Source organism: Egretta garzetta, unplaced genomic scaffold (assembly GCF_000687185.1).
Source record: "Egretta garzetta isolate BGI_Z169 unplaced genomic scaffold, ASM68718v1 scaffold447, whole genome shotgun sequence".
In the NCBI taxonomy this organism is placed as follows: Eukaryota; Metazoa; Chordata; class Aves; order Pelecaniformes; family Ardeidae; genus Egretta; species Egretta garzetta.
Window position 1 is genome coordinate 3,343,928 of NW_009260397.1, and position 23,147 is coordinate 3,367,074.

Consider the following 23,147-nt stretch of genomic DNA (forward strand, 5'->3'; position numbering starts at 1 on the left):
AATTATGGTTCAGAACTGTGTTAGGAGGGTGGGTAGATATATAAATAACTGTCATCAGGATTTGAAGTCATTCAGGAGGCACAGTCTATTTTGCATGTAAACAAAATGTAGGTCTTGAGGGAGTCTGTGTCTCGGCTGAATCTGCTCATGTATAAATCCTCTTTTTTAGGCTTTATATTTTGTAATCATTGTAATTTAAATTCAGCTACAGTCCAGAGGATTTGCACATTTTACCACCATTAAGGAAGTCAATAGGAGCTGTGAATCCTACTCACTGTAGCTGCCCTTCAATAATCAACTCCTTCCCTTCTCCTAAATCTGGAGTCAGGCACAGCAACAGCACTTGAGACAGCCTTTGAGAGCATTCAGCCTGGGAATATTCATGTGAGGGGCAATTAATTCAGCTGGTTTGTACTTGTCTTCTTACTTTTGTCTTCCTCTCTTTCCTGAGATACTGAGCTGCTGACTTTGTTGTTGCTGGATAAGCAACCACTCCTGCAGTTACCAGAAGGTTGGCCCATCCCCTGTCAACTTCTGTGCCAGCGGATCAGACTGCCAGGCAGCACATTCCCTGAACCCTTCGATTTCCTTCTGATGTTTATTTGGCATCCTTCCCATCCTGCACATGGCGTACTATTAACCAACTGCATGTGTTCTAGCTAAACAAATTCTTCAGACCAAATTCATCACTGAAAGAAACTGATACTGGGAGATGCATCCCCAGACAATAAAGCTTTCCACCAAAAAAATATTCCATTCTGCTATTATGCCTCTTTGTAGTTCCTTCAAGTATTTTAATTTTATGTTGAGAAAGTTGTGGTTGTTTTATAGTAAACAACTTTCCAGGAATGACAAAAGTTGCTTTGCCCATTGGAAAGAGGAGACAGATGGTCCTTAGAGTAGGGGAGAGAAAGTAAAATACCCAGGGTTTTACCAGTCAGCCATGTTTGAATCTTTTTCCTGTAGTTAAAAGTGTAGAATTGAAACCTGCAGGAGAGGTTGAACATTACTTCACCTCAATCATCCCTGCTAAGTATTACGATTGGAAGAAAGGGATCCTTAATATCCCTGTTACACATGGAGCATTTTATTAACTCGGAGAGGCACTTGGGGTTGGCTTTTTTTTTTTTCCTGGAGGAAATAGTAAAATTTGACAGGTAATTTTGTAAATGAAGACAGTAAACAGCTGTTGAAGATGATAATGTCTGAGTGGTTTTGTTGTTTCTATGAAAACTTAGTTACACTCATTTTAGATTAATTTTTCATTGTCTTTTGTTAAATGAGAATGGCTTACACGGCTGCTTCAAATGGAACCTTGATTGCTTTCCATCTACTGCCAAAACCATAAAAGACCAAAAAAAATCAAATGCATAAAAACATTTATGAGCAGTGATACAATAAATTCGTGCTATAGTGCATTTTAATTTGATAAATTAAAGTTTCGCTATACAGCACTTTGTGTTCATGTGTGAGAGAGGCATATACATTAGCCATTTGAATTCAATACTGTGTTAAACAGCAGTAAAAGCAATTCTGGCTGCTATTGGGAGCTTTCGGTGTGGTATTATGAAATTCCCTAAAAGTCTGAGATGCAGTGTGGGAGAAATTAAATGAAATGTACTCATGGAAAAGGAAGTGCAAGGATATTCTTGCAGCAAAGCCACGAACAGGGATTTAGATGATAGAGCTTCAGTTTGCACATCACCCACAGATTTCCTGCGTTACCTCTGCAAGTGCTACTGGGGAGTGTGGAGGGAGGGGGCAGCCCTTGCAGTCCAGGCACTGAACTGGGGGCTAGGTCCAGTTTCTAGATGCTGCAGATATTTGGTGTGATCTGGAACAAGTCACTCTGTTTTCTCTGGGCCTTGACTTTTCCATTTATAAATGGAACTAATAAACATCCTTTCACTTTTTTCTGGATTGTTTTGTTTGTGTGGGCCACAAGGTCTCCAAGTATGTGAAACCATCTTCTACTGTGGAATATACCCTTTGGCACAATGGTGCGCTAGCGTTCAGTGGAATACTGTAAAAAGAAAGAACAGTTACAAAGAGTCTCAGCCATAATTCAGTCCTGCTCTGAAGTATGTTAGAGGCATTTAAAGCTTCTGCTGACTCTCTGCATATGGATGATTTCACCCAGGATGGATATTTCTTTGAGTCTGAGAAAGCGCTCAGGATCTATTGTTTGCGAGTTCACAGAACCATTAGGCAAGTGTGAATAAAGGTAATTTGTTTTGTTTGTTAGAGCATACACTTAATAACACTTGGGTCCTGTTATGACCTTCTACAGAATTTTGTTTTGGCATAAATGTCAGGGAATGAAACTATTGATAAACATATTGCCAGGATTTAAAACATTATTTAGGCTTGCTGGAGAGCAACTTAGGCAGCCTTAATAATTTTTAAACATTTCTCATCACCCAGAACTTCATATAAATAGTTTTGAAAATGTTTCTAAATACACATCCTTTTCCCTTTGCAAGGCTTCACACCATGAAAAGCACTGTTCAGGAAGGGAAATCACTGCCTCTTTAACAAATTGGTATTTCAAAGTTCACTGCAGAGTTATTTTTTTATAGCTTCTTCACCCAAAAAAGTTCAACTCAGATGTGCCAATACATTTTTAAGGAGCTCCTGTTTTTCTTCTATTGAGCCAATTCTCTTGACAGGCTTAATAGAAGAACAGGCAAGACAAATGACTGGTGTGAGATCATACAGTTAGTCCATGACCCCAGAAAGGGCTTTGACATGGACTCTTAACACTAGACCACGTGGTGCTTCTGTAAGCCAGCAGCATACAGCTAACGGAGATGCCTGCTGCTTAACCCAGGGCCAGTTACCAGAGCTTTGAAGTAGGGAGAGAGAAAGGGGCAGCAAGTGAGCAAGGAGAATTTATCTGTAAATAGAAGAGCTGATCTGAATCCCCTTTGGCAATGTTCCCTTGCAGGGAAAGGGCCCAGGTTGTGTGGTTAATATCACAGGAGGTTGACGGTAGATCTTGGCTAGCTAAGGGTAACGTAAATCTAATGCGTAGTTTGAGAACTGAGAACGGGGAAGGGAAGTAAGTGTAATTTAAGCTTGACAAATTCAGCCCGTCCAACATGTTTTCTTGCGTCTCAATTACTTCCCACTGTATATATATGTATACACACCCATATACACAGCGTTTCATTCACAAGTTGATGTTCTCAGTTCTTTGGCTTGTCACAGATGTTTTTGTGCTTGCCAGTAAATTACATCAGTAATTCCAGAAGCCTTTTTTTTATCTGCTGGCATAGGTAGAACATGGAAGTAGTGTATGATAATTTAATAGAGCCAGCTAAAGATATTCTCTGTTTTTTCTCTTCCCTTTCACTGTCTGCTTCAAGACATTTTAATTCTGTGAACCAGATCATCAGCAAGAGGAATTGAATAAAAAAAACCCCACTGATGTCAAGAAATAATGTCAATTTACACTACATGACATCTACCAAGGATGAAGAGACAATCTCCGATAGCCTAGAGTGTCTCTTTCTTCCCAGTATTGCCTTAAACACAATTTTGTCTTTATATTTGGAGCTCAGTATTCCTGTAAATCCCTTTTTCTATATTCAAAACACTCCATCTGCTTTGGGAAACCCTCTAGATTAGTCATAAAGGCCAAGTCTCTTTATAGAAAGTACTGGATAGCACAGACATCCTATCTGCAAAAATAAAAGCGAACTTCCTAGTGAAATAGAATTCTTGGAAGAGTTGGCAATGCTGCTGAAAATTATTAAGAAAATATTTGTCCATTTTCAAAAATCTTTTAGATTGAATGTCATGTAGATATGAGCATGTTTAGAATGTATAACAGACTCTGAGGACCATTCCATCCAGAATACATTAACCTCTTTCTTTCAAATTGTACAAATGGTATATTCTGCAGTCAGCAACTGTAGGATATTTGCAGTGATTTATAACCTGTATTTGACAGCCCTGTACCATGTTGGCTTAGGACTGCTACCTCACCAGAGCAGCAGAGTTGAACACCCCTGGAAATTCAACTCTTAATGTCAGGTTGCTCTACAGAGTTTTTATCTCTGCATTAACTAGAATTTAAAATCTGTGGAACTGAAAGTTTTTGTTCAGGTATTTTTTCATGAATTCAATTGAACCAACACCACCTGTGTTTTTGTTGTGATATTTGAGGCACCATATTGGTCAGGGTATTTCAGGTAACCTGAATGATTCAGGTCACTTCAGCTACAACTATTTTCTTATTTTGTGACCAAAAGAATTTGGGCACAAAGATGTTTACTTTCTATGGCTAAGCGTGGACAGTCACTCAGCCATGTGCATTCCTGAAATCTCTGTCTGTTGAAATAATCCCCAAGCAAAGAAAGGGTTACTGTTCGTTGTCCAGTCCTTTACAGCCTGATGTTGAATATTCTGCCAAGTGATGCTAAAGCATAGGTCTTGTCGCAAGGCAAGATAATAACAAAGGTGCAGAACAGAGGAGAATCAGACTGCGACCCCAATTCATTGAATTAGGAGGAGGAGAGGGACAGCAAAGGGAAACCCTATCTCATACACAGTGCAGCCAGATCATCTCTGGGAGCAGAGCATTACAGTTGGTGGAATATTCAATAGCAGCCTATAAGCAGCTCTTTGCTGGTAGAAAAGGTCATCTCTTGGTTTGCCTTGGGCATCAGAAAATGCTTTGAAATTGCCCTGGCTTCTGTAAGCTGACAGTGCTGCTGGAGAGAGGGCCTGAGGCTACAGGAGAGGTGACAGTGGAACAGTGGCCCCACTCCCATCAAAATCAAAAGCAGAATGTGGATTGACTTGAGTGAAAGTAAGGTCAGGACCAAAGTGTCGCATGTAACATATTTCAGTGTTGTCATCATACTGATTTTTCAGACACAGGAGAATGGCTAAGCAGTATTCACTGTACAGCTTCAAGAGTTTTGAGAGATGTTGACACAAATTTTAATAGATGGATTATTTCCTGCACACTACAGTTTCTGTATTTAAAGAAGTGGTGCCGCATGCTGAGGGGAATTACAATGTGTCCATGATTCACTCCTTTTCTAATCTTGTTCTGAAGGGGATGCATCTGACAGATCGCTACTCAGGAAAATCAAACTAGATTAAGGATCTGTAGCTGGGAAGAGGCCGGAAGGGGCAAACTCCTTTATATTTGTGCTGTTAATTTCCAGGACCACCCAGTCTAGTTGGCTGTCATCCTTCCCCCTTTTTAACCTTTTTTTCATATTGCTCCTGCAAGCCTGCTTTATCAAATAAGAATCCATGACAGTGTTCTTGGATTTTCTCTGCATACAACCGTGAGTGCATTTTCCCATTGGCAGTTCAGATGAGAGTGTAGCACAGCTTGGGCTGACAGACGTGTAATGGTTGTCTTTAAGAATTGTCTCTTATCTGACATTCACACAGCTGTGGAGTCTATTCTGCTGGTGTTCTCATACAGGAGCAATTAACAAGTGTAAGAAGATTTCTTAACGTACGGACAAAGGTGTAAATGCAATTAAATTACCCCAGTTGAACAGCATGCTGAGATGAACTACTGGGGCTCAGCTGAGCAGTGGTGCTTTGGCAATCCAGAGTGACATGAACGTTTGCACTCTGAAGGACAGGTCCTCTGCCTTGGTGCTAAGGAAGGAATTGTTAATTACATCTGTAATTTTTGAAGTCTCTGCTGGCATCGAGCTTTTGCTCAAGTTGAGGCAGCATTACAGGGGGGCAAAGTGGGCCAAGAGACGGCTGATAGACAAAGTGATAGGGTTTGAGATCTAGAGATTTAGTAGAAAGATCATTAGCAAGTAGTTACTACTGATCCAAATAAAATCTTGTTTATAAAATGAAGGAAACCTTTATGTATGAAATTCATACCAATTCAGACCATCTATAGTGTAAAGCGCAGAGTGGGATGTGGGAAGTTCTCTGAAAATAAACTTCACCTTTAGAAACTGGCAGAGAGCACGTGGCCCTCTCACCCCTGCAAGTCTCATCAAGCTTCATTGCCTGCTGCAAGTACCTTCCAGGAGGAGAGGGCTGTAAATCTGATAATGTACGCTCTTGTGAGGATTTCCTTGTAGGATTGAATTTCTACTCTTCTCCTGTTCTGTTTTCACTTAGAAGATAACCCTTAATTTTAATTTTGAAATTAAACTATTTGGACTTCCTTGTCTACTATTTAGATTGAAGCAGCAGAAGGAAGCCTATCTGTGATTCAGGGCTGAGGTAGGAGACGTTCTCCTTGCCTGCAGCCTGATGCTCGGGGTTCAGCTCTGATACGTGGATTTGTGTAGGTCAAATTCACACAGTGGTGAATTGCACCCCACGTGACTGCAAATCATTGATTTCCACTACTTCTTCCCATGCATCCAAATAGCTATTTCAGATAGCTGTGCTGCCACCAGCCTGCTGATGACAGATGATGATTTCATAAGAAATAGTGTTGTCACAGGTGCATTATCTTAAACTTGTGTGTTCCTTGTGAACATGATTACTTCTGCTTCTTTGTGCTCTTTCTCGTTTCACTGGGCACTGCACCACTCTAATCCTGCATGCATACGCTATGTGTGCAGATGAGCTTTTGCTATTGGCTTTGCATTTCTTCAGAGCCTTGTAAAGCTGGACTTTCATCAGGCTAATTCCACCTGTCTGATCAAGCAAGGCATTGAAAGTCAGCAAAGAGCAGGAGTGGTGACTAATATTGTTAAAGATTTCAATAACAAAGGGAAGGCTTGTTCTTCAGAATCTTTTTTCCTTCTTTTTGACAGTGTCCCCTAAATGTCATTTGTATAATTACACAGAAACCTATTTTGATGCACCTAGTGCAGAAAAGCATAGAAAGAAGGGTATAAAAAGGCAGTAATGATTGCTTGGAAAAAAACCACAGTAGATTTTTAAACCTTTGCTTTGGGCTGTGAGACTAATGTATAATTATATGGTGCATAGAAAGATTCTGTGCTAGACTCTTGTTTATTACTTTCTGCAATAAAAAAATCGCTGTTGTTTAAAGACTGTTCCGATACGCAGCCTGCTCTGATGCCATGCTGCAGCCTGTGGTTCCCCCTAGCACTCCTATGCTCTTCCTGGGGGTCAAGTTAAGATGAAAACTTTTTCCTAGTCACCTCTCTAAAGCATGACATCTCTCAAAAGCCTCATCCAAATCCCTTGTTATTTTCTTGCTTTGAATGAGGGCCTGATTTACTGAATTTGAGACTTCCCAACAAATTAGACAGAGCTATTTTCTAATTGAGTTGTTTTAGGGAAAAAACAGATTTGGACAGAACCAGGGATGTCAGAGTCATCACTTCAAAGTTGCTCTTGGAGTTTATCTGTAAGTGTTTTGTCAGTCGAGTAGGCACTTGCTTTTCTCACAGGCCATTTAACTTTAGGATCGTGTCTCCTTCATTTGTCTTCTTGAAATATTGAGGACACATTGCTCTTCATGTGCCTGACAGTCAGACAGGAACGTCTGCGCTCTGCCTGAAAACTGATGTCCGCTATCAGCTCTTAGAAGAAACATTTTAGCTGCAAATGCAAACGTTCAGTCATCGTCCAATGAAATTTTTACAAAGTAGCTGGCATCTCCTAGAAACTTTGATGAACATTTTGCTTAAAGACAGTTTTTCTACTATAGCAAATATCTTCTGTATTTTCCTGCTTTTTCATTCTGTTAAGCAGAAGTGTCAGATAGGAATGCCAAGAAACAAAGATACAGGACTTCTTTTGTCCAGAGAAACATGCTGAGTCTAGACCTGAAGTCTCCATCCTGCTGGTGACAGCGTCTTCATTAGTAATGGAGAATGACTTTACTTTTTTTTTTTAACTCCACCCTAACACCAAACTGCTTTTGTCCCACAATTTCCTTTTTTGTTCCAAAACAAAATATTTTTTGTTGTGAAAATTACAACTTGTTTGAGGAAAGCAGAACATTTAAAAAATCAAAACTTTTTGGATAGAAACTCTGATGATTGCAATTGTAATGCAAAGTTATAACGTTGCAATGGGGGAGAAGTCAATGATAAATACATATAGTACCTTCAATACAGTGGACATAAGGAGAAAGAAAAATATAAATATCCAGAAGTGAAAGGGTGAACTTGCTAGGGAGATACTGAATTATGCAGAAATCCAAACATAGATAGTTGGTGTAATCTCAAATCTTATCAGCCTTGACAGTATCCTTTTAAATGACTCCTTAAAAATGTTAATTGCACATCATAGGCACTTCAGCAATGACATTTCTGCCATTGAATGTCATGAGGACATTTTTCCTTTTATTATCCTTGAACAGGAGGAGTGAACTACTGGAGTTAGCCACCAAATAGGTGTATCATGAAATGTGATGGGTCTACCTCCAATATTTATGTTGGTTCCACTTTTAATAAGCTTCTTTTTAAACTTACAATGGGTGAGACTGTGGATGGTGTTAGGAAGGCAGCATTGTTAAGCTTTGCTTTATGAACTGTAAAGGAAAGGTTTGTCCATCAGACTTCCAGAACTACAGATGCTAAAAGCCGTGGGGTCCATGATTTTGTAGCTTTGAGTAAAAGCTGGTTTATAACTGCAGATTGAAGAAGTTGGTCACATTTTTTGTCTAATTTCTCCAGGATATTCACTAGTGTCAGCTCTCTCCATCGTACATTTTTGTTTTAAACATGAAGAAAGAAGGGGAAGGGAAAAAGAAATGGAAAACAAACAGGGAAGAAGAAGGGAAAAGGAAAGTAGAATAAAACATCCCAGCAACTGTTGCTGGTGTTTTAGGAGTTTCCACTGTGAACTCAAAACAGATTCTTCATCTAAGATGGCTCCTGCAGCTTCCTCTCCCTCTTTACCCCTTCAGGGGAAGTAAAAAGATAGAGAGAAAAAGCTAAAACTTCTTTTTTTTGTTGCTGTCTAACCTATATTGCCTCTGTCTTACTGTAGGAAAATTCCCTCCTTCTGGTGGGGTGTTTGGATGTTAGTGTCAGATGTGCTGCATTACTGTTTTCCCCATCTCAGTGGAGTTCTTTGATTAATGTCAGTATTTACCTTATCCTACACTTTTCTGGCTTTCGTTGGTTTTTTTTTCTTTTATGTCTTTTCAGGACAGATTTGGTAAACTGCATGCATAATGTACATTGAGGGGTATTAAATGTGTGTTCCTCCTGGATATCTAAACTTTTTTTTTTTTTATGGTCACCGTGTAAAGGCCAGCCTGATGATGCCAAAATAGCGAATGGGGGGATGGAAGGCTTAACGTGAGTAACACTTTCAAAACTCCCCCCGCCCTCCTGTCCTTCACACTCCTCCATGCACAGCCTTGATTTTACAGTGCTTGTCACTATTTTATACTTTAAACTCTCAATGCACTGCAGCAAAACTGTGCCAAGAGATGGCAAAATGTTCCTATGCAAGTTTGACCTTGGAAGATCATTCTGCATAGTTGCAGTTTACAGAGATTGTGAAAGAACAAAATGAATATATTCAAATTACTCAGCATTGTGATGATAAGTTTTGGACATATGTATTCAGGGTGGACCAGTCTTTACAATTATCCAGGACAGTGTCCTAAAGTCTAAGTATAGCTGCAAGTAATTGTAGGTCTGAATTAGACCACTATACCTGACTCTGTTCTGCTGTCAGTTTTCACCTATGTCATTCCCATTTAAGTGGTGTTTCAGCTGAGCTCAATATTTATCCTACTGCTATCTTCTCCTTAGACTAGTTTGGATTTCTGCTTTACCCTAATTGTATTTTCCTTTAGCATAGTAGAGACTATGTGAGCAGCAGACAACATTAAAGAGAAGTTACAAGAAAGGGGTAGGATTAAAAGAGTATATTGTATATTCTAGAAATACTAATAGGGGGAATAATACGGTCTGAGACAGATGTGACCTTAGATTGGGGAAAAAGAATATATTCCTGTTGCAGACTGCTCCTTAGTGAAGCTTGCAAAAATATATTGACTTTCTAGAAATAAAACTACTTCTCCTCCTTCCCCAGGCTGATATTCTGTAGCTCTAGATTGTACAGAGTATTATTCAATTCCCTGCAGCTTCTAGTCCAAGGGACTCCACACAAACTGAGTTTGCTCTGTGATGAAATTGCAGCTGTTTACTTCTCACAGGACACAGCTCATTTCAAGATCTTTTACTCTCTATACAGGCAGCTTCACAGACACCTGGAAAAGCTCTTCGGCTAAATTGGAGCTCTCTTCAGATAGCTGCCACCAACCAGATGTTGATCATTGCTTCTGATCTGAAAAATCCCTTTACCTTCTTAGTACACTTGAATTTAAAAAGCTGCTATATTGCCCAAATGGAATATAGGAAAGAGCATGGGTCTGTCACCCACAAGCTTGACTTTTCAGTGCCCCATGAACTTTGTTCATGGCCAGCAAGTTTGAAAAACAACTTCAGTTTACCTTTGGGTTATTTTCTTCATTTTTTCACCATATTATTATGTGGTTAACCACTTCATTATATGATTTTTTTCCTTTACTATGCCATTAAATGTATTCTTTCTTTACATCCGTTGCCTCCACAAAATGCAGATATTTTACCAACTTTACATGCCTGGTGAATGGTTAACTTGCTAGGTGTTTTTCCAGTAGGCAAGTGCAGCTACCCTCTTGAAAAGGAATCAGGGATCTTCATGCACAAATATTGGAGTTTCAAGCACAGCCCCAAAGCAGATATGCTAGCAGAGCAATAAAAACTATAGGAACTGGAATCTGAAGACACCTGACTTGTAAATTAGATATGCGTATCACACATCTGATTTACATATGCAGTTACATATAAATGTGATTTGTCTTGCCACCTGATTCATAATGCAGCTTCATCATCAGTTTGTTTCAAAACAGGTGCAAATGCCTGATACACTTACATCTACATGAGCAATACCTGGAGGGATGTTATGCATAGCAATCAGCAGTTAGGCTGCATCCCTTTCTTTGATCAATGTGTCATTTGAGGGCATAACAGACCACAAGTGTCTGGCACGGTACAATATTAGTAAGCAGTTATTAAAGAAATCAACTGGTCATGTCAACAGCAACTGACATATCTTGACTGGAAGGGGTAGCCTGTTTGGGGCTGCTCCAGTAATCAGATCCTTCTACATCTCGGTGCCATTTTCAGCATATTTTCAAAATCTCATTGCTAATTGTGGGTACTTTTATATTTTTATATCCCCCTGGAGAATATTAGCTTGGCACCCGGGATTGCATGCTCAAGAAATTGGTGACCTGTTTCTTGAGTCATGCTGCACTGTAGTTTCTGGAAGTAGGGCTTGGTATGAAAGACAGACACAAGTGGGGACTGAAAGAGGAGGCTGAGTCCATCCAACTCATAAATGGATTTAGTAAATGGAGAACCTTGTTCTGTATCAGTTCCAGGGGTACTGTTCCTTGTAAATGGAATAAAACAGACATGCAGGATATTTGTGATCAGAAAACCCGTTATTTAGCCTGCTTTTTCAAAGGGGTTCTCCTGTCTCTGAACATGTTTCGCTGACTGCTCCCAAACTACTAAAGTAAGCAATTAAAAGTGAACGATAAAACATGCTTTTGTGTATTTGATCTCATCGTGCTGATTTTAGCAGGCTGAAAGAGCCTTAAAATCTAATGCTGGTGATTGGACTGGTTCTGGCTTCCTTTCTCCATTTGAAAGCACTGGGTTTGACTCTGAAAATCTCTCTGAAAAATCTCTGGTCAGGGTCTCCTTTACGGTGATGTCCCTTGGAAGATTTTCAGTGCTTAAACATTTGCTGTCTCCAAAAGAGGAAAATACTGCTTACTTACAGTGATTCTGGAAGGATTCCAGCACTGAATGAATACTAAGTAGAAAATGTCCTTCTCAGAGGCAGGAAGAAATGATGAATCACTGTGAAAGCTTATTTCTTGACCAATCTGCCTATGTATTTTGTTATCTGAAATTATAATTAAGACATTAGCAGACAAATGTCTTGCACAAACTGAATGGAAAATGAAATAAAGGTGGGAGATGATGATAGCTCAGTACTGGGATTTGCACATAGCCTTTATATGATGGCACCAGTCTGAGGCAGAGGGTCGGGTGCCTGCTTCCTTTGGGAAAAGGGAAAAATCCATCCCATCTACCTTGTGCCTGGATGTGATGTAGTAACAGGGAAGACTAATGAGCCTGCTCTCTTGACTGCAGCATTTATTGGTGATTAGTGACTCTAAAAAAATGCTCTGCATGGAAAGAAGAAATCAGTGAGTTATTGTGATCCCCGGTCAGGTCTCCCTCCTTTAGGGACTGTCTCGTTCAGCTTTCAGCCTGTCCAAGAGAGGAGCATTTCTGTTTATCTGTACTCTAATTAGCAACATGACTTTTGCTGTTTGTTCTAGGATAGCAGTTAAGATGACTGAGATTAGCATCTGTGGGCAAGGCTTGTACAGAGAAGTCAGATAGACACCACATACTCTTAATTTTTCTTCGAGACTAGAAGAAAAAAAATTTTCTTCACATTGTTCAACTGGGAAATAAAGGCACAGAAAAATCACACCTTCGTCTCTCTCTACCGTTATGCCACCCAGACAGTGCACATGTCGCTAGCTAAGAATTTTCCTTGTAAGTGGGACCTCTCAGCGTAATTCAGCAGTTGAACCATGAGTCCTCTTCTAACTCTTTGCTATGTGGCATGTGGTTGAATCCAGCTGAGATCCTGGGGCTCAGGACCAATGTGATAAAGGTACCGTATTTAGGTGCCTAAAGTAGCAGACAGACACCAGAGGTTTTTTTAAAGCTCCATGATGCCTAATTCCTATTGATTTTATTTTAGCTCTAAGGATCTGTATCTTCATGTCTTGCCTGAGGTCATTAAAGGATGCTGTGGAAGAGCTAGGAAGTGAAATGAGATTTCCTGTCTCAGTCCAATACCTTAATCAAAAAGCTATGTTTTGTATCACAGTTTATGACAAGAAAGCTAAGAAACCTTATTAACTAATCTAACTCTCATCTGGACTGTATGAAGAAATCAAGCACAGTATTATATCATCCTTTTGAAGATATACATGTATATTATGCTATGTTGCTCAAGAGTTTGCTAAGTTATACCTCAGATATTTTCCTTTGAAGACCTTCATAATACTTCTAGTGTGGTAGTTTTCCATGAAATTATGTCCTCCCTGTCTGTTAATTGTGAAGATAAATCATCCTTTGTTTCTCATCTGCTGTTTTTTATGATTTAAAGATGAAATCTAGGCTAATATTGCAAAATAAGAAATGTAAACTACATTTTGTCTCCAGTAGTTGGCATTCTTCTTTAATTAATGCATCCTTTCCGTGGTTTTTCAAAGGGATTACCTTTGTAACAGCTCTTATCAAGGACCTGCTGAAAGAAAGTTATATTGAGCATTTGTACTCCATTTGGTCAAGTCTTTCAGAAGGGAAGTGGATGGTGTAAGGTCCCAGTGGTGGATATTGCAGTATTTAGCTCATAGGCATCTGATTCAAAGCAACCTGGGTTGCTAATGACCCACCCTTTGTTTGCATTGAGTGCTGACTGTGTGAGTGAGTTGATGTGTAAAGAGCTGCCCACATAATTTCATCATCTTTAAAGTCCTCATCAGACACAGTTTCCAGATCAGGTTCTAACATCTGTGTTTTGTTAATTTTTCTTGAATTGCTGTGATTCATCCTGATCCTGGAGTGTGTCCATAGAAGATGGACCAGTTATCAAATGTGGTTAGGAAAAGGTGCAGGAGGAGCAAGAAATTGAAAATAGCAGGAATAGAGGAACGTATGTCCTGTACCCCATTATAGTCTTTTCTGAGATGGGAAGAGGCATTGGTGCGTACATCTAAGTGGGCTGAAGTACAGACTGCTCTGGGGTCCAATGTGACCGTTGGCTTTTGATGAGAGTTTGTCTCTGTACTTGGTAGTAACGTACTTCGATACATTAATTTTAGTGAAGAGTAAGATGTGCAACGTAACTGAGGGATAATGGGGTTTGTACTCTTTCAATTTTTTATGTCATTTAGTGCTGATCTTGCATTAAGATGTCACTGTCAAACTAGATAGCATTAAAGAGGAAAAGAGTTGCTAAATTTTCAGCAGGTCGAAGTATTCTTGGATCCCTAGGCACTTTCAGTAAAAATCTGTTGGAATAAAGGATGGCTAAAAAATGGTTTTAATCTAGGCTTTTTAAAATTTCTCTTTTGAGAGCCACTGTAATAAATCGAAATTATTGATTTAGCCCGTAGCAGTCCTAAGATTCACTCATTTAAGAGTTGAAACTGCTCTATTACTCAGAGCAATAACCCAGCACTTTGAAATCTCTCATCAGAGACTCCTGGTCCACACATGTAGACAGGCATTCTACAAAGATTTCCATTTGTTTATGGATTTTACATCAGCTGAGATCTCTTCACAGCTTTTCTTAGTAATTACCTGCCTTCCTTCTCCCACTCTACCATGCGAAAGCCTCTGCAGCACTGGTTCCCTGTTTCTGGGCTCAGCTGAGCCCTGGCCATGCGTGGCCAGTACAGGCTGTTTCAGCTCTGACAAGTTTAACATCATTCCACCTCTTACTAGACCTCTGCAGAGAAATGGAATCTCTTTTGCATTTTGTATTACCTGCATTATAAGTCTATCCATGGGCTTACATGTTGGTTGTGTGTACAGGATACTGTGTTTTAAATCCCCTATGTCAAAGAGAGGGTTAAATACAACTTTTGATACTGCCAGTTCTGGGTATCCATATAAGAGCAATCTCCTTCTAAGGGTAAATATTTCTCAGGGCATTGAAGGTTTGAGTGATCAGTAAGTAGTTGCAAAGGAATGCTTAATATCATACTCAAAAATATTCTAAAACCAAGAATCCCGGTTCAATTAACACTAGCTGGTATCAAAAGTGTGTGTTCTGTCCATATAGTTGGCAAGAGGTTGTGAGTTCCATGGCAGTTTCTCCCTATGTCACTTCTGTTTTGCTTTTTGTGCATCGTTTATTATCTTCCCATTAACAGAATATTTCTGTTCCACCTTCTTTTTCTAAAACTGTGCTGCTTGGAAGCATTCACACAGCTCTGCAGCTCAGTTCCTCCTCATTCTCCTGGGGTAGTAATTCACTGCTAGCCTATGCCAGTAGTAAATTACTAACCCCATCACTAACTTGCTGGCTCAGCTGCTGTAACCAATAAGTAGCACCTAATCATTGCCCATCTGCTCCAGCAAAGGAGTAACTACGGGTTCAGTGCTCCTCATTTATGCTGGCGTGCTCACACCCAGAGCCCGAGTGGCTGTTTAGCAGATCAAAGGGAGTCCTTACTCCCCTGTGCAAGTGCATGGTCCAATCTAGCCCTGAATGATTAGCACATTTATAAATTAAAATAAATCCAAGGAGTGAACTGGCCCAGGGGAACTCTCAATCCAATCAAATTAGACCCATATATCCACCCCAGAGCAATTCCTTAGAAGCACTGCCTTCATGAAGCTTCATTTGTAATCACTACGTGCTGTGTACTTTAGAAAAGTTTTATAATTACTTGCTGTTCCGGCTGCTGAGCAGTTCTAAATGTTAGATATTAAGGAATTGCTGTTTCAGTCAGTGAACAAGCTCTGAACATTAAATGTGCTTCATGAGAAGTTTTTTTCTCAGCCATTACACATCTCTGAAGGCATATTTTTTTTCAAGTGGATGCTTTCCCAGCTGTTGATCATCTCTCTGTTTCTTCTGTATGAAGAGAGAAGGAGGAAACTGATGATAGTGTGACATTACATAAAGGCTTTATCGCTACGGAGGGAGATGGGTGCATTACTCACAAATGTAGGCATTGAAATAATTATACAGGTCATCCTGAAAAAGTGCCAGTAAAACCTTTATCTTATACCGTGCATATTTTTGGACATTTTTGTATCACATATTTTTCAGAAGAAATATTTTAGCAAAGTTTTACAGAATTCTGTAAAAGGATTTTGGTACCATTTTTTTTATATCTCTCCACCACTACAGCTTGATGCCTTGGAAAGAAGCAGCCTATCTTTGTTACGGGTCAAGAAGGTATTTGGCTGAAAGAGCTCAGTGAGTGGTACCAAGTGCTCAGTGAGAACTGGAAATCCAAATTAAGCAGGTATTTTTGAGGCAATGTTCTAAAAGGCAATAGCAGTGATTTCCTTCACAGTATAGCTCATCAGTTATCAGAAAAATGCCTCATGTACAGAAGGATGTTGAAATTTAAGATGCATACACTGAAGACCATTTAAGACTAGAAACAAGTGCTGTGGGTCCCATTTCCATCAATACCAGAATGATGGTCCAGTGGTTAACAAGAGATTTGGAAAAACACAGATCAGTTCCTTACCCTGTCCCAGTCTTCACATGACCTTGTGTGTGTGACATAGCCTCCCCTTCAGTCCTCATGTGCAAAATTGAGATAGCTATGTCTACAGTGGGGACGGTAAAGAGATTTAGGAGCGTATGACCCTCAAGCCCCACTGCAGCAGATGGTATATAAATAGAGCATGGACAGTAAGCCCCTCATTTTAGTCCTAGAAGGTCACATGGTGGCAGATGTAACTGTCAGTGATGAAAGAGTGATTCTGATAATTCTACATTTGGGAGGAATGAAGTCAGTTTATGTCAGACTTGTTTAAGGTGGAGTTTAGTGCTTCTTAGAGATACAGGCTGTTGTTTGTGAATCCAGTAAAGATAATATTGCTGAGAATGCAACTGAGGCAATGGCAGTCAAGTGCGGTTTACAGTGGTTCAGTTTGCCATGTCGTTCTCCAAATGTGTATGTGCGTGCATCATAGATGAAAAAATGTTGACATTTTCTTTGATTGTGATAATCAAAGTCATTGAGCATCATGGATTTAAAATAAAAATTCCAAAAGATGCACTAGAGTCCTCTATGTATTATTAGGTTGGAATAAAAGAAGAATCCCTTCACACGTAAACTACAGGAGATACATGAAATATGGAATAGGAATACTGAGACAGTAACTTAAAAAAACCTACGTCTACACTGAAAGCTGACTGGTCCCTGCCAGCAACGTGATCCCTGGAGAGCTTCCCAGATGTGTCTGCATGTGTCCATGCTAACTGTAGCCATTCTGAACTAAGGGTGCATCATAGATGAAAAAATGTTGACATTTTCTTTGATTGTGATAATCAAAGTCATTGAGCATCATGGATTTAAAATAAAAATTCCAAAAGATGCACTAGAGTCCTCTATGTATTATTAGGTTGGAATAAAAGAAGAATCCCTTCACACGTAAACTACAGGAGATACATGAAATATGGAATAGGAATACTGAGACAGTAACTTAAAAAACCTACGTCTACACTGAAAGCTGACTGGTCCCTGCCAGCAACGTGATCCCTGGAGAGCTTCCCAGATGTGTCTGCATGTGTCCATGCTAACTGTAGCCATTCTGAACTAAGGTTCGTGCTGCAGATGATCTCAGGAATCATGTAGAAAAGATGCTGTCACCTCATACTGCCCCTTTTCAACCACAGGACTTTACAAGGGTGTGTGGATGCCCAGATATGGCCAGCTACAGCAGGCTGTAGTTAAGTGTGCCATGAAATCTACATGGAAACAGGATGCCCAAAGATTTTGTTTTGGGCATTTCCTCTGGGTAGCTCAAAGCCAGGCTCGATTTGAGTGGCAGGTGAACAGCATGGACAGCCCACAAGCAGAGCACCGGGCAACTCTTAGAAATGATCTGAAGAACGAGGGAAAATTAGGTGGTGTGAGTTGAGAGCTCGGAGCCAGAAGGAGGTGATCAGCCCTCACCTAAGTCAGTGCATCAGGAATCAGTGGGCTGGTTGGAACTGAGCTCTTTCCCATCTACAGCTTCCCACCTAGAGCTCTCTGATCCTACCATTAGAGTTGTGGGGCTTTTGTTGTAAAGCTACATATTTCCCATCTGCTTAGAGGCTAGTTAGAGAAGTGTAGACTTCTTGATCAAGAAAACTTTCCTGACATGTATTATCTCTTAGAACAGCTTTGATGTGTGCAAAAATTTATTCTCTATTTAGTGTAAGTGAAAGCACTGCGATAGTCAATCACGTGTAAAAACTTTTCCTCTGTCAGTTACTAAGCATCAGATCTAGAAATGGTGAAAATAATGGCATTTCAGGTGTCATTAATCTAAGGCATAATGGTGCCTTTAACAGCTAAATGAATGCTGTAGCTCAGGTGATTCAGGTATCTTTGCATATAATCATGCTTTCAAATAAATTGCAAAGTTCAATCCAGTAGGTATTCATTTTGAGATGTCCCAGAAGTATGTAAACTACAGTTATCGCAGTTGCCTTGTATTTACAAGCTGTAAGATTTATTTAGTAGGAACTCTTTGAATGGGAATAGGCTAGTCCTGAGTTATGAATTGCTAAACCCATCCATCTATGGCATTACTACACAAAATCACTCTTTAAATGCATGGAGGAAGTATACCACTATTGCGAAGTGTTACAATGTCTCTCTTTTGATACAGCAAGAAAACAGCAAGGAAATAAATCCAAAGCATTAGGCAGTATTAAGACTTTTCAGTGTAAGCCATCCAGATGAAAACCCATAATCAAAATAATAATTATCAGGGGAATGCATTTGCTTTCAAAGTAATCATGCAAAGTAAAGCACAGAATATGTCTTAAATAATAAAAAATGGTGATTTCTGTTCAGAGGTAAAAAGAAAGTCTAGCACTTGAGAATATAAGAGCTTTGAACATGATCAGTTCTTGATGGATTTTCTCAGAAATGGGCCTTCGTGTATTGTACATTAAAAAAAAAAAGAGGAAAAAATTGAAACTGTTATGTGATGAATCCATCCAAAGGTATGATGAAGCTGGGACTGGGTTACTGAAGCTAGGAAGATGCCTGTCTTCCTCTTAATTTTAAAATTATTACAGCGTAGGGTTCAGTTGAAGTAATATTCTGTGAAACATTAAGACTTTCTACACTGTGGAAAGACATTTGCAAAGTTCCAGAAAAGTTAATGTATCATTTCTGATGCAAATAATTTGTACCTTTTTTTTAAATTAAATTAGCAGATAGTCCAGCAAATTTCTTTCAGATATTCTTTTTATTTCTGATGTAGTTAAAGAAATTTAATGCAAGGGAAAGAATTTCAGCATGTCTTTTCATATTTGTTATTCAAATTATCTTATGCCTCCTGACTTCATAGTATATTTGACCTGCCATAGCTTTGTTCTTTCTATTTGGTCTCAGCTGCCTACGTTTTTAATTTCCAGAGCATACCTCTAAGTTTAGACTAATCTTGTCATTTTGCCATTTAATCATGTTAATTTTTTTTAACAGCTTCCATGCAGCATATGTGAACTTCAGTTACACTGAGTTTCATTGCTAAGGATTTATGTGATTTTGATGGTGGACATATACAATGAATCTTGTTTTTCTTTTTGGCTGCGCTAATTCTGGGTTCTTCAGTCTTCATGAGCTGCACTGGACTTAATTTTGGTTGGTCGGGGTCAAATCCATCTTTTGGTAGGGTTGATACTTGCACAATCATAAAAAACATGTAATGGAATAAGTATATTTTGCTTTCATCAGATACAATATCCTGGATGTTATCCTTCCACATAGTGTTCATAGGAAGAGCAGCTGACCCATTTTGAATAATTCCAGTTTGTATGCTTTGAAGAAGTTGTAGATTGGAAAAGACCTTGTGTTATATCTGTATGTAAATAGCTGTATTTTCCAATAGCTAATATGATTCACTTCATTTGCCTTCTTCAGCAAAAGTAATAGCTCTTCCCTTTCCCTGTTTTCCTCTTTTCAGAAGTAACAGTTTATTCAATGAGGTCGTGCAGATGAACTTTGAAATAGCCAGTTTCAGCAGCCTTTCTGGGACGCAGCCCATCACCTGGCAGGTCGAATACCCTCGGAAGGGGACAACAGACATAACCTTGTCTGAAATCTTCATCTGCCAGAAGGATCTTGTTGGAATTGTTCCATTGGCAATGGTAAGAAACTGTTTTGTCATGTTGCTCCATCTGATCTGCATGTGGTTTGAGAAGACATATACCAGGCCTCAGATAGACTTGCAAAGGAGTGCTCTCTGCCCTGCCTCCCCATTTTGTAGCTGTATAGGACTACTTTGTAGAATCATGGCACATTTAATGGTCTGTTCACGTCACACAATTTCAGTTCTTATAAACTTACCACAGAGGATGCTGCCACCTTAGAAAACTCTCTCAGACTTCAAATCCTGAATTTCTGTCATGCAGACTACCAGCTGGTAACACAAAGCCAAGGAGATTTGCCTTCCCATTTCTAATTGGCATTACATGGCTTGAACTTGCAAGCTGTAGAGCAACTTTAGAGGACCTCAAGCACCTTAAGCTAAAGCCTAAGTTGCTTGGTCCTTAGTAGGCTGAGGCTGATACTAATTTCACTGACTGTTTTCCTAATAGTGTAAGAACCTGTGGTTTCAAGGAAGAAACAGAAAATAATAATAGCCTCAATAATATATTTAAGAAAAATGAAGTGTAGACTTCCATGTGGAAAAATGCCTTAGGTTAAAATCTACGTGCTTTTCTCAGTGTTATAGCACCAGTTGTGGGCTACCTCCCTCCCTGTGAAATCATACCCATTGCATGTCTTTACAAGGCTCACAAATGTGATTTGTGGAAGCAGTGCCTCTTTCTCTTCCTCTGGCCCAGTGAAGATGCAGTTACCTCTGCAAAGCAAGTCTGGGAGAGTGGCAGCACTGAGACTTGGCAGTTAATGCCCCCTCCTGCAAGTGAACGACCTAGGATTAAATTCCTGCTCCAAGTCAAGCAAACACAAAATTTCACTGGAGTCTCCAGCATTTTGGGTGCACTGGTTTTAGGTAGGCTTTTTATTTTCTGTGGGATTTAAGTACATGCTAAGAATTTTTTCCATGCTCTTAAGTCAAGTAGGCACTGAGCATTTATTTTGGAATGCTGTCGAGCCTCAGGAAAGGGAGAAGCACAAAGCTGCCAGCTACCTAGAACAGGACCAAGTGGCAATTAATAGTGGAACTGAATATGCTACCATTAGTCAATGTTAGAGCTCAGGATTTGGAAGAAGAGTTAGGCATATCCATTCCATTTGTGAATTTTGCCTCTCCTGTGCATAATCTTGATAGTGAAATTCTGGCGGCCTTTTCTTTGGACAGCGTTCAGTGGTTTGCAGCAGATAGGTAGATGAGTATTATTTCCTGGAAGTCCTATTCTTCAATATTCTTCCCCTTTGAAGAGTAAAACTGCTGTTCATATCAAATGAGGTCATGCCCAGCAATTTCCTGATCCAAAGTCTGTTAAGTCAGCAGAAAGCCTGTGCTACATTCCAGATCTGAGAGGGAAATAATTGTCCTCATTATCTGTGGAGTTGAACAGGGAATACGTATTTGAGCATCTGTCCTCTAAAGACTTGAGAATGTGCATAAGGAAGTCTTTTGTGGTCAGATTTTGAGATAGATGCCTTCCAGTACCAAATGATAGACATCTGTCTACTGGCAGACTTAATGTCGTCTTGTTCATTGCTTGAAAGAATTCTTCAGCTTCTTGTCTGTATTCCATACCTGAGGGAATCAAGATTTTATTTTTTTTTTAATATCTCATATCAGGGTCTAATGCCTTTGCACTTGCATAGAAAGTTCAAGATCTACTTGCAGACTTGTGTCTATTCTAGCTTAAGATTCATCTACCTACAAGGGTTCCTTTAAGAGCTGGAGGTCTAAATGAATGAATTTAGCATTCTATAAATCACATAAGGTGAGATCCTTTATTCCCAACAGATGTACCGTTAGGCTCTCTGGGTTGTGCAAAGGGTTCAAACAATGAAATCATTAAACCTTTCTCTTTGCAAAGCTTTCTTGTGTTTGTATATCTCATTTCTATACCTTGCGATAACACTTGACTGGAGCCAAAATATACTGTGTTAACAGAATCCAGTCGGATGGGATACCAATGCAAAAATTGGCTTTGCTAGCAGGATATTAGTAGATAAAGGGAATTTTCAGAGTTTTCTGTTAGCCAACACTGCATATCCAGCCAGTGTTCTTTCTTCATTTAGGCATTAATCTCTAACTGAGCTGATTACCTGGCAGTTCTCCTGTTCAGAAACAAGAGTCACACTGAAAAGAAAGTGATACTGTATCTGCTGAGAAGTCGGACCATGCTCTTTATCTCAACTACACACTGTAAAGCAACAGCATGTTACTGTGCACAGAAATTAGATCTCAATGTTTATCAGCAAGTGTCTTTCATAATCCTCTAGAGAGCAAAGTTGTTGTGGTTTAACCCCAGCCAGCAACTAAGCCCCACACAGCCACTCGCTCACTCCTCCCATCCCCTCTCCCCCAGTGGGATGGGGGAGAGAATTGGAAGGGTAAAAGTGAGAAAAGTCATGAGTTTTGATAAGGACAGTTTCATAGGTAAAGCAAAAGCTGTGCAGGCAACCAAAGCAACACAAGGAATTCATTCCCTCCTTCCCATGGGCAGGCAGGGGTTCAGCCATCTCCAGGACAGCAGGGCTCCATCATGCATAATGGTGACTTTGGAAGACAAACGCCATCACACTGAATGTCCCCCCCCTTCCTTCTCCTTCCCCAGCTTTATGTGCTGAGCATGACATCATATGCTGTGGGACATCCCTGGGGTCAGTTGGGGTCAGCTGTCCCGGCCATGTCCCCTCCCAGCTTCTTGCGCACCCCCAGCCTGCTCGCTGGTGGGGCGGTGAGGAGCAGAAAAGGCCTTGGCTCTTTGTAAGTAGTGACAAAAACATCTCTGTATTATCAACGCTGTTTCCAGCACAAATCCAAAACATAGCCCCACACGAGCTACTGTGAAGAAAATTAACTCTATCCCAGCCAAAACCAGCACAGATTTTGTTGATTTAAGTATGGAGTGTTCCTACAGCAAAGCTGCTAACATCAAAAGTAAAATCTGTCATTCAGAATTTTTAAAGGTGACCAAAAAAAGGAAAAGAAAGAGCTGCGCAAAGATACTGTGCTGAATTAGGATGTAGGATCTGATTGAGTCTCTGCCATTGGTCTGATGGGCATCCTCATCAGTCTTTTGAGGATGAAAGCAGCAAACTTTTGCTTGGTTTGAGTATAACATAAAGGTTGTCTCTGACTCACAGAATAAAGCATGTCTCATGTGAGCCATTCCAAACTTATGAAGTAAGAAAGATCATGTATCTTTTATTG

At 39.8% G+C, this 23,147-nt stretch overlaps 1 protein-coding gene across 1 annotated transcript in view; it reads left to right on the top strand.

The window, feature by feature from the left end:
- Nucleotides 1-23,147, top strand: part of TMEM132C (transmembrane protein 132C) — a 159,235-nt gene that overhangs the window by 84,820 nt on the left and 51,268 nt on the right. The window contains exon 4 of the mRNA XM_009643173.2: nt 19,749-19,932. Within this exon, the coding sequence (XP_009641468.2) occupies nt 19,749-19,932 (184 nt within the window). The remainder of the gene's footprint in view (nt 1-19,748; nt 19,933-23,147) is intronic.